The following is a 14170-nucleotide window of genomic DNA, read 5'->3' as shown; positions in this document are numbered from 1 at the left end:
CTTTGGATTAAGATATAAGTGCCTAACTTCAAGATTGGCCGTTATTTAACAAAATCCATATGTAGTACAGAGAGCTGCTAAAACTACGATACGTTTAAAATTATCAAGAGGATTAAACCTCTGGCCTTGAAGGCAACCAGCAACCGAGTAAAACTACTATGGCAAGCGGCCTGCTTCTAATAACTCCTTCCTCTCTCTTGCTTGGCAAAATGTCACAACTTAAGTACTTGGCGTTAGCAAGACAAATTTGCATAAATAATTTAAAGCTTTAATTCTGGCCGGAAGTAGAAAATAAGAAGTGATAGTAAAGATTTAAAATAAAATAAACGTTAGTAAAACTTAGAATCCTTACAAGTTTAAAAAAGTGGACAAGAAAAGCTGGCAGGAGTGAGTAAAACAAGAGATGGCAATATATAAGTATTTTGTATGTTCATTAAAGGCTTTATAATATCGCATGCTTTCCGCTTATTTAAATTTTAAAAAACGTCTCATAAATTCCTCCTATATTTAGCTAAATTTAGATTTTAATCTGCAGCATATAACATACTGGTTTTCTAAGATTAGATAAGGTGATGAAACTTGTATTGCTGTGTCAAAGAAGAAAACTCATTAGAAACTATACATTACAGATTTGAGATTCTATTAAAATGTGTATATAATTTGTGATTTCATCCTTAATAGTTGAAGAGAGATTTAGGAACATATAAAGCAGCCTAAGGGTAAGTTAAGCTAACTAAGACTAAAGCTAGCTAAGTTAATATTATAAACACACTTAAACTGAAAAGACGTGCAAATATGCATCTTTCGTATATGAAACAACTAGGAAAGCCGTTTCTTTTTTCTATATTTATTTCAATAAATGAAAACATTGTAGCATCGCATAAATTAGTGCAAGGTAATAGCTAAGAAATAAAATAATGAGAAATGTATATATACTGAATATTTATTGTAAGAAGGATAGGGGAGGAAAGAGAAAAATTACGATATATATACATAGCATATTTTTTTTCGTAATTAATTTTACGAATATAATGCTATTAGGTACATATTTATTGAATATTTGAGCAAATTTCAAATAAATTAAATTGATTTTTTATTAATAGACATTTATTTTTAGTCCAAAGGGACAATTGGCTTTGAAGGATTATTAATTTCATTTTAGCGTTTTGCGTTGGTTCACTATAAATGTCGGTTCACCTTTCAAATTGTTGCCACCAAAAATTATCACCCTGTGTTATATTAAAAGAAATTAATAATAAAAAATCTCGAATCTCCTTAAATGTATTTATGTTTTTTGCATTGGGATAAAACAACGGTACCTACAGTCATCAAATTTTGAACAACGTAAGCTTCTACCGAATATGGTCATCTAGAAGTCCAAATTTGAAATTTGTTTTCTTATCCATTTCATATTTTGTAACACTTTAACAAATTTTTATTAACAAACTCAACGACTTCAAAGCGAACAATGGCAAAACTGTTATGAAAAAAAAAAAAAAAAAAAAAAAAAAAAAGCATTTTTAGTACCAGCGCGCGAGACTGTGTATCGGGAATTCTAAAGCTTTGCTCATTTTAAGATTAATTTGCGATATTGCTGTTGAATTGAATTATATGGTTTAAGTGCAAAGAACATGATATTTAATAAATAAAGCTAACACACAAAACGTTAAAGAAAACCCCCTTTATAAAATCTAAAAGCTTTCTGATTTTTTTATAATTAAATTAGTTTTAAACGTGTTTAAGTTACATTAATATAAATTAAATAACTAAATATGGCATCCAGTAGCTTGTAAATGTATTATTATTCTAATAATTTCGTATAATACGAATAAAACATTACATAGAATTGAGCGAGTAAGGAATTAATAATTTTCGTAAGTTCTATAAGATATGTCTGAGAAGTAACAAGACTATATGATAAGATGTTAGATAGTATTTCTACAAGATATGTCTGAGAAGTAACAAGACTATATGATAAGATGTTAGATAGTATTTCTACAAGATATGTCTGAGAAGTCTATGATTTCATTAAATGAAAAGAAATTGGATTACGTCAAATTATGTTTAAGTACTTTATGCACGGAATGACGCACTAGCTTTCTTTCAAACATTAATATTTGTGACAATCGCATTCTGTTTCTGAAAAGGTGACTATGAAACATACAACAGACTTAGGAAAAGTACAAAGAGAAATTAGTTATTAGAAACTGGGAAAGATATCGCACAAACTGACAATTCATAATTACTGTTTGTTGAATACAAATTTAAAATGAATATATTATAGTTCCTCAAAGGAATAGTTATGAAATAATTTTCAAGATTTACGTCATAATGACTAAATTAGTTTTGTTCATTTTTCTTATCAATGTACGTTTGAATTTTATTCTTAGTAGAAATGATCCTGGGAGTTATGTTTAAAGCTAAGTTAGTGTAAAAATGTTTCTGTTTCACAAACATTCAAAACGGTATATTCAAACATTTATTTATCATGGATTGTTACAAAAATATTTCTTTACACAATAATTTATATATAGTACAGAAAAGACAATGTTTTACGTTCCACAGAATTCAGACGCTGAAATCTTTCCGGCTGAAACTGCAATTACTGTAACCTGCAGTATAATGTGTGCTTTCATTCATTGATGTTAGTGCAATTTCTGGTTTTCAACATCTGTAAAGATAAGAAATGAAGAAAAATTATTTTTTATGAGGATAAACTAAAATTCATAAACAAAGTAATTAATTTGCTCTGCCTTTGTCCAGTAATAATGATCAGAAAACAAATCTTCAGGTATAATGTGGAATTAGTTTATATGTTGAAAGTTTCGAAGACATTTTGTCATACAGAAATTTTTCAACAACTTGGAAATGAGGCCGTGTTATTTAAAAAGCTTTCTGAGTATAAAGTACCTAAGCCATTAACTGCTGTGAGGTTATTAAAAACTGTGAAAGACTTCTAGGATATAGTGATTGCACTTCATATACTAAGCCTGCAATGGAAAAGTCAGTGGATGTATTGTAGACACATCTTTAGAAAATACATTATTAACAGCAATGATTTGAAAGACATTCCATTTATTTATTATATGTTTATTTTGCTTAAATTGCATTTAAGTTTACTGAATATTAAATAATTTTACAATACGTTAATTAACTTTTCTTTCGTTTTATTTTTCGTTTTCATTCCCTTAACTTCGTTTAGCTAATGGGTTTAGAAATACTGCTTTAAAAAACAAATAAATACTTAATTATTTATCAGTTACTCCAGCAATAAATACCATGCTTTCGTATTCTATCCGGAAATAATCGCTTTAGAACTTCTAACGTAATTATTAATTTAAGAATATTTTAGCAACTAAAAGGATGATATTCAATATCAAGCAATGCTTATTAATTTATCAAGAAATATTGCTTTCCGATCTTCGTAATTTAGTTATCTCTAATAATATTACACAATACTTGTATACGCATACACTATAATCGAATGTTAAAAGTGATATTTATCTTTATTTACTAATTGAATATATCATCCATTTATCTATATGTATTAACTTTCTTAACTTCGTAATGTATACTAACAGAAGTATTTCATTTTAATTCGAATTATTCAGAGGAAGAGTCCTAATTTATTAAATTTGGTGCAACTTAAGTTTGTATTTATGAATATGTGAAATGCATTTGACTAATTAATATTTGTGTTCTAAACAGAAATTAATTTGCTTTCAATGCTATAAATATGTGTATTTTAATATCTTTTAGATGATTCAAGAGGCAGAAACATTTGCGTTTTCTGCAGGAAATTTTCATATTTTCAGTTAAAAATAAATTTATTTTATGTATATTCATAAAATATTCTTTACTCCGACTCTAAAGTTCATGGTCTGCCCACCACACAAAACAGATTTACACCAAGACGTAACCTTTCAAGAAAGTAAGTAAGATGACAAAGTTACAAATATAGCACAAAGAAAGCTCGCATAACCTTCAAAGTCTGAAGTGCTCCTCAAATTCTTTTTGAAGAAGGGTCGATGACCATAGTAATATTTGAGACTTACACTCAGTATCAATAAAGACACTTGACGTTGTTCTTTACTCCATTTTGGACAAGTAAACATGCGTTACTACATTTTGTGAAGGCTGCTTTCCAAGGTAAAATAAAAGTAACTCAGTAAATAATTAATAAAATTCTAATTTAGTTTCAAGTTAGTAACAAGCAGAAAAATGGGCGGCTTTCTTAGAACCAGAAGTGAACAGTTTAGAAATGCAACGCGAATTTAATTGCATTAATAACTCCACCTTCTAGGCCTAATGGTAGGAAAGACAGAAAGCTTTGGACCGCATTTCAATCTTGAAGAAGATATGGCATGTTTGTAGTCCTTTAGTTAGGATGCTGATTGTAGTTCTTTAGTTTGGTATCGATTATTTTTAGTATTTTCCCCTTTCCTTCCGCCTTTCCCCCTTCTGATATATAATATCGATTTATTCTCCACAGTGCTCAAATTGTAAAAATGGCTTAAAAATAGTAATAAATAGGGAAATAATATTCATAAAATTGTAGAGTTGTATAATGTTTGCTCAGAGAGAATCGAAAACAATTAACTGTGCCTCTGACTGGAATTTGAGGCACGGAACTTTAAGTTGCTGATTACACGTGATGTCAGTTACTGTACGAGACCCACGGGGGCAAGGTAATATTTATTCCCTACATTTTACTGCCCTACTTAACCCCTTGGACCAGCGCTGGGAGAACGAAGCGCAGTCATGGGACCGGACCGACTGAAATGGATCGTCGCCACCGGCCCGCGCATTTTCAGCAGTTAAGCCTAATTAAAAAAAAAAAAAAAAAAAAAAAAAAAAAAAAAAAAAAAAAAAAGAATCTTATAAATTCAGCACTTTGATATTATGACTTCAATTTTTTAAGTTGCGTATTTAATGTACTTGTTTTTAATGTGTATTTATATAAAGAATATCGCATTAATAGAAATAAATTAAATAAATTAACTGTAGTGCATTTTGTGAAAAATTTTTAAGTTTTTAAGTAAGGTCTCTTAGCCATGGCTAACTGAATGAAACTGAATATAACCCCGACACATGTCCCAAAACTTCTCCTCAAACCCTGTGTGACATCAGGCTTATATTACATAACTTCCTGTTTTTCTAAATCGAAAACAGCGTCCACTTTGACCGGAAAGTGATCAAGGAAAGATCCCCACTGGCGGGATAACCGTTACTGATCACTTCAATATATACATTATATTTATATAATTACATTATATGTAAAGTAAATACATTATATACCAAAATATAAGCCTGTGTCATTATACATAACGGCCATTCAAGGCATTATATATAATAACCTCTTTCCTGAGAAATGCGAGCAAGACGCATTACGCGTCGAGAAAGCTGGTAGTCTTTCTCCTTCTGTAATAATGTTGTAATGTTACTTTTTAATTAATCAACAAAGCTTATGTTAAGTTTTTAAAAAAAATAGAAAAAAAATCCTAACGAAATAATAAAAACGCCTGTGCCCCTTTAATTCACAGGCGCACTTATAAAGAGCCGCGATTTCCAGTTTGCTTATTTCAATAAATATTTAAAAATCAGAAGCACAAAACAGAAACTAATGCCAGTGCATGAAGGTCAAATGCCGTATGAATCATTCCATGTGAAAACAATAACCACTTAGCTCTATTTAGTGGCTTTTAAAAATTCAAATAAATCGTTCCGTTTTAACGTCACGTACATGCGACGCTGGACTCGTAGGAGCAGAATCGTTGCGTCGCGTATACAGGACGCTGGGCTCGTAGGAGTGAAATCGCTGCGTCGCGTATACTCGACTCTGATCTTGAACGGGTTAAAAAGCGACTGTAGAGAAGACGAGACCCAGATGACCAAATTAGACGAATTATCACCGACCACATTATGGTTCAGGCGCCACTTTAGAAATATTATAATTTTTCAGATCAGCGTTAAACCTGATAAATCAGTTATGCTTTCTCCGAGATTCGAAACTGGAATTTTTCTGATTACAAAGTGGACATACTGATATTTACCAAAGAAAGCAAGCACAGGGAAAAGGATAATTCCTTAGAAAAGCATGTAAATATTTCAAAAGATTGGGAAACAAAATTTATTGAAAAGGGAACAGAATAAGTACTGAATAAAGTAGTTTTACTACTGGAAAAGAATAAGTACTGAATAAAGTAGTTTTGCTACTCGAAAAGAATAAGTACTGAATAAAGTAGTTTTACTACTCGAAAAGAATAAGTACTGAATAAAGTAGTTTTACTACTAGAAAAGAATAAGATTTAAAGATTAGAAAATGTAATTGAATTTTTGAATTTTGATGTTAGAGATATTTTTGTCAAATAAGTGTCTGATTTCATTATTCACTGTATATGGACATACATTAAACTAATTACCATTAGTAAAATTTATACATTTCTGAGAACTTTGAAGAAAGAAATAAGTAATATATAACTTAGGTGATTATTTTTAATGCTAAAATAAAAGGAATTAATCTTCGAATACAGTAGAAATTACTTTTAATAAGTACTGAATGAAGTAGTTTTCCTTTAATAAAGTTTAATCAATTATGCATATACAAGCACGCACATACACACACACACACATATATATATATATGCATACATATATAAAGTTTTCTCAAGTAAAGAGAAAATATTAAAATTGTATATTATTTATTGCTGTTTTCGTGAAAATAATCAGGCTGATGTTTCAAGAATACTTAGCTTTGATACAGTCATCAATAATTAAGTAAATTCGAGTTGTGTTTTGTCTTCCAATACTACTTGAGTGAAATTCGATTTTAAAGATTTAACAAAAATTCAATTTTAAAGATTTAATAACTGCCTAAATAAAATATTAATTCAATTCAAGTCTCAAGTAATTAAAAAAAATTCGGACATGATTCAGAGGTCGCTCTGAGGTAAATTTAATTAATTTTAATTGAGTATTAATTTTTGTTAATGAAAATCCAAATTTGCGAACTTTTACTTAACGTTTTATTTGAATATACAGGGTGAACAGCGCATAAGCCCTGATTTCAAAATTAAATATATCTACAAGAAAGATCGATAGAATTATGCTTTAAACTGTACGTTTATTAGCAAAACTATAAAAATGGTGCACAAAAGTTTAGAAAATTTAGTTACGAAAGTCGTTAACAGATGGCGATCTAATCGCAATGACCTATCAATAGCCTTTAAAAATGGGCTTCAAATTCGAAAATGATCAGAACCATCGCTGTATCCCAAATTTAAACGGGATTCGTCGGAAAAAACGATGCCAGACTCGTCTGAAAAAGATGATCTGATGCTAATGGGATCGTTTTTCTCAGAACTGATCTGATGCCATCAGTGGCTGTGTTGGTGATCCAACATTAGAAGATCACAGTGCAGAAGTTTTACATGAAGTTAATCCTGAGAAAAGGAACTGAAAGTACAGCAGACTGTAGCGAACTGTTGAAGCTGGCAGTGACATATCTGTAGCAACGTTACAGCACAGTGCCAGCTATCGAGATGAAGGCACACTGTGCGTCACCACTATGCAAATCCATCATCCTGTGCTACTTGTATCAATTTGTAAGCCACTGCTAGGCTTGCATTTCGTCTGGCTCTCTTGAGCCCACTGCTTTCACACATGCATCACTGACAACATTTTATGTTTCATATGAACTGATATTTCACAATAAAAATATTTATCTTTACAAGCCACTCGTTTACTGTTGTTCAAGCGGCGTAACGTTTTTGGCCTTTATAATTAAAGAGGTATAATGATTTTGAATGAAAAGGTTAACGCTGGAAAGTAAAGAAATGCTACTTTTAAATATTCTGTGAAAACTCCCTAATTAGTTGGTCAACAAGAGAGTTTAGATAGAGCTGCTCAGTTCACACAATTGAACTATCATAATTAAATTCTCATCATTTAGATAATCATAATCGACTTCGTATTCGCTGCAAATTTCAGTTTCCTCTCATGATTTCTTCATGGTATATTGAAGTTCATAAACCTTCGAGAGTTACGGGTTTAGCCCTTAAATTTCAAAGTTCCTAGAAATGTCATGAATAAATAGTAGTTTGATGATTATAATTAAAAAATGACTCTCTCACTTTGTTCTTTGATCACATTTCTTAAAATATACATCCAACCCAAAATCGGATACATTAAAAGCTGGCGGAAATTTCTACTTGTAATTGATTAAGAAAGTTACCCTTCTGTACGGAATTTTACGTCCATATCGCTGAGAGGAAGAAATTTAAATTTCTGAGATCTGTAAAACGGCAAGACCTGGTTATTTTTAAAATTGCAATTGCTTTTCAAGACGTAGCTTTAAATAAACTTGTTATTTAAAAGTTTGTTTCTCATCCGTGTTCTTGAAATTTAAGTAAGTGGATGGAAATTTAATTAAAGAAGGTAATAATGGCCAGGAATAATTGAAATGCAAATAAGGCTTTATGTTTTTATCAGAAATAATAAGAGCTTTTCTTTAATTACAGCATGATTATCATACGGAGATATCTTTATAATCAGTGTGTATGTAATTATTACTACTATGCTAACAATATTAATCTATAAGATAAATTCCAAACCGGTTAAGAATTTGTGTGTAATGAGCAATCCAAATCTTCAAGAGTGCATTCTGATTATTCATTCCCTTGTGGAACTTCAATTTAGCTAAGTTTACTTATTTTTATATACGTTCGAGGAAACTATTAACTTAAAAAATTATCAAATGTTAAATGAGTTTAATTTGAAATAAAAACTTCGTTTGAAATTTTGATATTCCATTTTCTATTTTAAATTACTCACATAGAATTTCAAGACACTGATACGGTTCGTCGATTTTAGAATAGAGTAAAAACGCGCTGTTGAGAAAACCATTCCAAGACAATTTTCAGAATTTCGCTTGAGCTTTTTTCTTAAGAACTAACTATATTTCAAAATGTTTAGGCAAATATTTTTTTAATTCGAAGATTTACGTCATTTATTCTGAACGTGAAACTGAATATCTCATTTAAAAGTGATTTTATTTAACATTTTACCATAGAAAGCTATCACCACTTACTGAATGAAGACCAAAATAATCCAAAATTCTTATAAATGCTGTCATCTTATAGCTGCATGTCAAGAAGACGAAACCATGTTGACAGATATTTAAAAAATGGTCAGTGTTTTGGTATTTGGATTATCAAACAATGTAAGATAAACTATAATAAATAACTTCCCATACTTCCAAGAAAAATGATATTCATCGTAACTAAATTGCTTAAATAGTTCAAAGTGACTGGAATGAAAATATTATTTATCTATATCAATGATTGTGACAATAAAAGTAAAAGAATGATTAAAAAAGTCTGTAGATAAAATCTTCTGTTCTTAGAGGAATAAATTTGGAATTCGTATTTTTCAGTTTATAAAAATTTCATGGGATATTTTAGAATCAGAATAGAAATTTATTCAGCAAAAACACTTCCTCTTTATCATAATTATTGAACACGTGTTTGCTAAAAACTAAACATTGTGTTCAAACTAAATTTTCGAAACTGTACAAGTCATATACAATCATGTCCATAAATTAAGGATAATTCGGAGTCACACGGAAATCGAACTCTAAAATAAATAAATCCCCTGTAAAATCTTCAAGAATCATATGCAAATTTTAGGAAGTAACCAGATGACACTGATGGTACGTCACAATGACGAGAGTGTGAGAGAGGGATATATAAGGTATACACGCAAAGAAGTCAAATTGTTCGCAGGCACTTTATAAGCATTTCAGTGCAATAACCGAATAGTTATAACACAAATGACGCATTTGGATGATTTTTTACGTGGTAGAATTATCGGCCGTCTGGAATGTGGGCGTACCCAACTGGAAGTATCAGACGAACTTGTAATTGCCCAGAGCGTCATCTCCAGACTTTGGCAACGATTCCAAGATGATGGTAATGTGAGTAGACGTTACAGCACAAGTCGTCCCAGAGTTACAACGCCTAATGAGGACCGGTATTTGGCAGTTACTGCCAAAAGAAACAGGCGGAGCACAGCCTCAGACCTGTCTCGTCAGCTCTCTTCAGCCACTGGTACGACAATTTCAAGGCAGGCCGTGTACATACGCTTAGGGCAGATTGGTTTATATGCTCGTAGACCTGTGAGATTCGTTCCACTTACTGCAACGCACTGTCGCCTGCGGTTAGCCTGGAGTAGAGGGCATGCGTAGTGGACACCGCGACAGTGGGCTTGTGTGATGTTTTCCGACGAGTCCAGGTTTAGCTTGCAGTCTGATTCTCACCGGACGTTCATATCGAGAGCTCCAGGTACCCGTTACCACCAAGAAAACATCATTGAACGACACCGTTACGGTGGTGCAGGAGTGCTCCTTTGGGGTGGAATTATTCTGGGTTCCACAACTGACCTGCATGTTCAAATTGGAACCATGACAAGCCAAATCTATCGGGACGTCATTCTGGAACAACATGTACGTTTGTTTCAGGCCGCCATGGGCACACAATTTGTGTTTATGGATGACATCGCCCGTCCTCACCGTGAAAACATCGTAAGCGAATGCCTTCAATCGGAGGATATCACCCGTATGGACTGCCAGTATTCTCACCAGACTTGAATCCAGTAGAGCACGTGTGGGACATGTTTGTCCGAAGAGTTGCAACCCGTCAACCTCTTCCTACATGTCTACCGAAACTTCGGAGAGCATTGCTTTTTGAGTGGTGTAATATTCCCCAAGATCAGATCGATAATTTGATACTCAGCATGCCTAGGCGTTGTACGGAATGTATTGCATCGTCTGGGAGACATACAATGTATTAACAATCATACCAACCATGTAATATTCGTTTTTTGTAAATAGTTTTTTTATAGTCAAATTAGTCAAATTTGTTTTGCTTCTAACACTTCCTTTGCCTGATTTTGCATTATCCTTAATTTATGGACAGGAGTGTATTATGCAGCAAATTCTACAAGATTGTTAAACACTTTTTCAAACACACAAATGTGTATGATTTAATGGAATTATTATAACTGCATTTATATATTAGTACTTTCTAATATATAAATGCGTTTTTATATAACGCTTCAAAAGGTTTTCAAAAACAAAATATTTTTTCCCTACTTTTCTTGTGCACTGGTGGACGACTGCTAAGGACAGATAACAGTAGCCGCGATAGCAATCGGAAAATGGAAGGGAGGTAAATATCGAAATTAGTATAAGTGCGGGATACAGTAAGACGAGTTGTGCGTGTGCTAAGTTTGGATTGCCTAAGTTGTTCATCACGTGATGAGCTGATAAAGAAGATAAAGGATTTTACGCGTATTGACCTTTGTTCAAAAGTAAAATTTAACGGAAAGAATCAATTGACGAACATGAAATTTTCGATGTGTGTTTCCGACATCAATTAGATTATTGTACGTATGGTCGTATTATTGGCAAGTTTGAAGAAGGGCAAAAAATAACAGTTGTTCGACATCAACTGCAATGTTGTTTTTTGCTTTGTAAATCTTTTCAAATAAATGGAGTGAGTAGCTAATGTCTCGTAGGAGGTCGTATTCTCAGAAAGGTACCTGCAGAAAATAGATACATAGTGTTATCGACAAAAAAGGAACTGGCGCTAGACAGCTGCTGAGGTAACACATCAGTAATTTGCTGCTATTAGCAAGGGAATCGCCCAAAAAATGTAGCCAGACATTTGCATCAAGGAGGACTGTACCCCATCTGACCTTTTGTATGCATTCCATTGTCTAGATGTCATTATTCCGTCCGTTTGCAAAGGTGTCGTCAACATCGCAATTGGAAGGAAGGCGACTGGTTTTGTGTGATATTCATAGATGAAAGTAGGATCAGACGCTTGTCAGATTATGGAATACTGATAAAGCGTGGAAGTGTTACTGCATATAGTCCGGCAAACATACAGTAAAGGGACCCATATCCTTCATGTAGCATCATTGTACGGGCTGAGCTCATGATCAACAGCCGCATGTTGCTTTCGGCTGGGACAATGACTGGTTAACGATGCATAATGATGTTCTGCTACTTCATGTTCGCATATTCCGTGGTACTGTCGATGATAAATTTCTTTTCATGGATGACAACGCAACATGTAATCGAACGGTCGCTGTCCAGAAGTGTCTAGAGAGCGAGGATATTAAACGCATCGTATGCCCAGCACTTTATCCAGATATGAATTAAACTGAAAATGTTTGGGATGCTTTGGGCAGGAGTCCTGCTGGTCGATAATGCTCTCCAACGAACAAGGGTACCCACATCCGTGCACTGACAGAGGAACGGGATAAATTACCATAACAGATGTTGATAATGTTGTGCAAAGTATGACAGGGCGTGTGGAATCGTACATCGTTCTCCATGATGACCATATCCCGAATCGACTTCTTACGCCAGAATGTCTGCGGAAGATAATTGCATTTTTTTCACTTTTACGTTGTAGGTTTCTCCACTGTGTATTTCTAAGTTACACTTGAAAGTGAAGAATCTTAAGAACTAGTAAGCGAATAATCGCTTGAGTTCGTGAGAAAGAAAACAACAAATGAGAAGGGTGAAATAACATTTTATTATTCCAACTAAAGTTTAACAAAACTCCGTCTTGGAGTTGTACAATAAAGCCGACACTTGGGCTTGAACTTAAGAGACTAAGAATTAAACTAAACTAATCTTAAACTAAAAAGAGATATAGCAGAAGCTATCAAAATTCTAACAGAGTTGACCCCTTATCGCTAATTTACTGCGAAGCTATCAAGGGTCTAAAGTACGGCCAAGCGTAATAATAGCTTAAGAGAGAGTAGCCTAAAAAGGCGGACGCATGCTGACCAGAATATCTGGTATCTCTCTGACTAAGGCAGTAGAACTTTCCAAATTTTATGTTTAAGACAATTACCATGTTACAACTTTATGTACTTATAATTCATGTATATTTTTCAAAATTCATTAATAAATGTAGCGGATGGTAGATGGTTCCACCAGTTAAGCAATAAAGCTCAAAAGTCGTAACGGCGATACAGCTGGCTTAACTGATGGTCTCCAGTAGAACTTCGCGGTTAAATTTCGTTCTTCTTAATTAGCATTCAGACGTGATTCGAAAACTACATTTTGGCCGGAAGTGGTAAGTTCAAATTAAGAAGAGATAAGAAAGGAATTTTAACTCAAAATTGTTTTTATAAATAAAATTAACATAATCCTTACAACGTATTGAACACAATATGACCATTCCGTCCCTTGAATACTTTTCAAAAACTTTCTAAATTTCAGAGCACAATAAATTATTGTTATTGTTATGTGCTAGTATTTATAGTAGCCCTTTATTGTTATATCCTTGTGGCTCATTATTTTATTTCACTTACCATTGAAACAAACTTACTCTTTAACGTGCTGTATAGCCGTCTGTGATCTGCTCTTAGCAATTGTTCATCAGTGTATTTACAAAGGTGTTAATTTACATAAGGGTCATACATTTATTGAGCAAAATTATTCATAAGTAGTGAAAATACGCTTAACAAATTATGAAATGTAAAAGTAATATATGTAAAACAAAACATTTGTCGAGCTTTTAACCACTTTTAACCTATTAACTGAGTGCAGTTTAACACACAAAGAGTACTGGAAAATTAAATAAAGGAACAAAATCCTCATTTTTTTGTCCCGCTGTCTAAGCTCTATCCTCAAGAGTGATTAATGACTGAAATAAAAAATTTATTCCGCTAATGAATAGATAGTTTGCAGCTGTAAGATGAAGAGAGCTTAAGAATAAAGTAGTTGTGAGATTAGGCAAATATCGATGTAACAAATTCTGCATTTCATAATGTCTTTTATTGTAAAGCATAGAGCTCAAAGATGGTAGTAATTTGCTGTTCAGAAATTAAATCTGCAACATGTATTTAATTAATTGTTAAATTATTTAATACATACAAATGAAATAAAATTAACAATTTCATTCTAAATATTACTTGATCCCTCTCTTAATGCAATATTTGCAAGATTCTTCACTATTCTCTTATTAAATGATAGCGCCTAGTACGCATTTAATATTGAGAAATGTAATATGATAGCAGTATCCTCTTAACTTGAATTTATAGACTTTTGATTCAAAATTATTTTCCACTAGCATAAGGAAATATCAGCTTT

The 14170-nt window shown here is 32.6% G+C and overlaps 1 protein-coding gene across 2 annotated transcripts in view; it reads right to left on the bottom strand.

The window, feature by feature from the left end:
• Window positions 1-2465: 2465 nt before the first annotated feature.
• The window catches only part of LOC118183273 (adhesion molecule nephrin-like), a 714613-nt gene continuing 702908 nt past the window's right edge, over window positions 2466-14170 (bottom strand). For both annotated transcript variants that reach the window (XM_085818851.1, XM_085818852.1), the window contains one exon: window positions 2466-2671. In XM_085818851.1, coding sequence (XP_085674977.1) covers window positions 2633-2671 — 39 coding nt within the window. In that variant the 3' untranslated portion in view covers window positions 2466-2632. The remainder of the gene's footprint in view (window positions 2672-14170) is intronic.

This window comes from Stegodyphus dumicola, chromosome 6 (genome assembly GCF_044657685.1).
Source record: "Stegodyphus dumicola isolate Sdum_Otavi_A_Nest chromosome 6, ASM4465768v1".
NCBI classification, from domain to species: domain Eukaryota; kingdom Metazoa; phylum Arthropoda; class Arachnida; order Araneae; family Eresidae; genus Stegodyphus; species Stegodyphus dumicola.
This window is presented reverse-complemented; position numbering and strand designations above follow the sequence as displayed.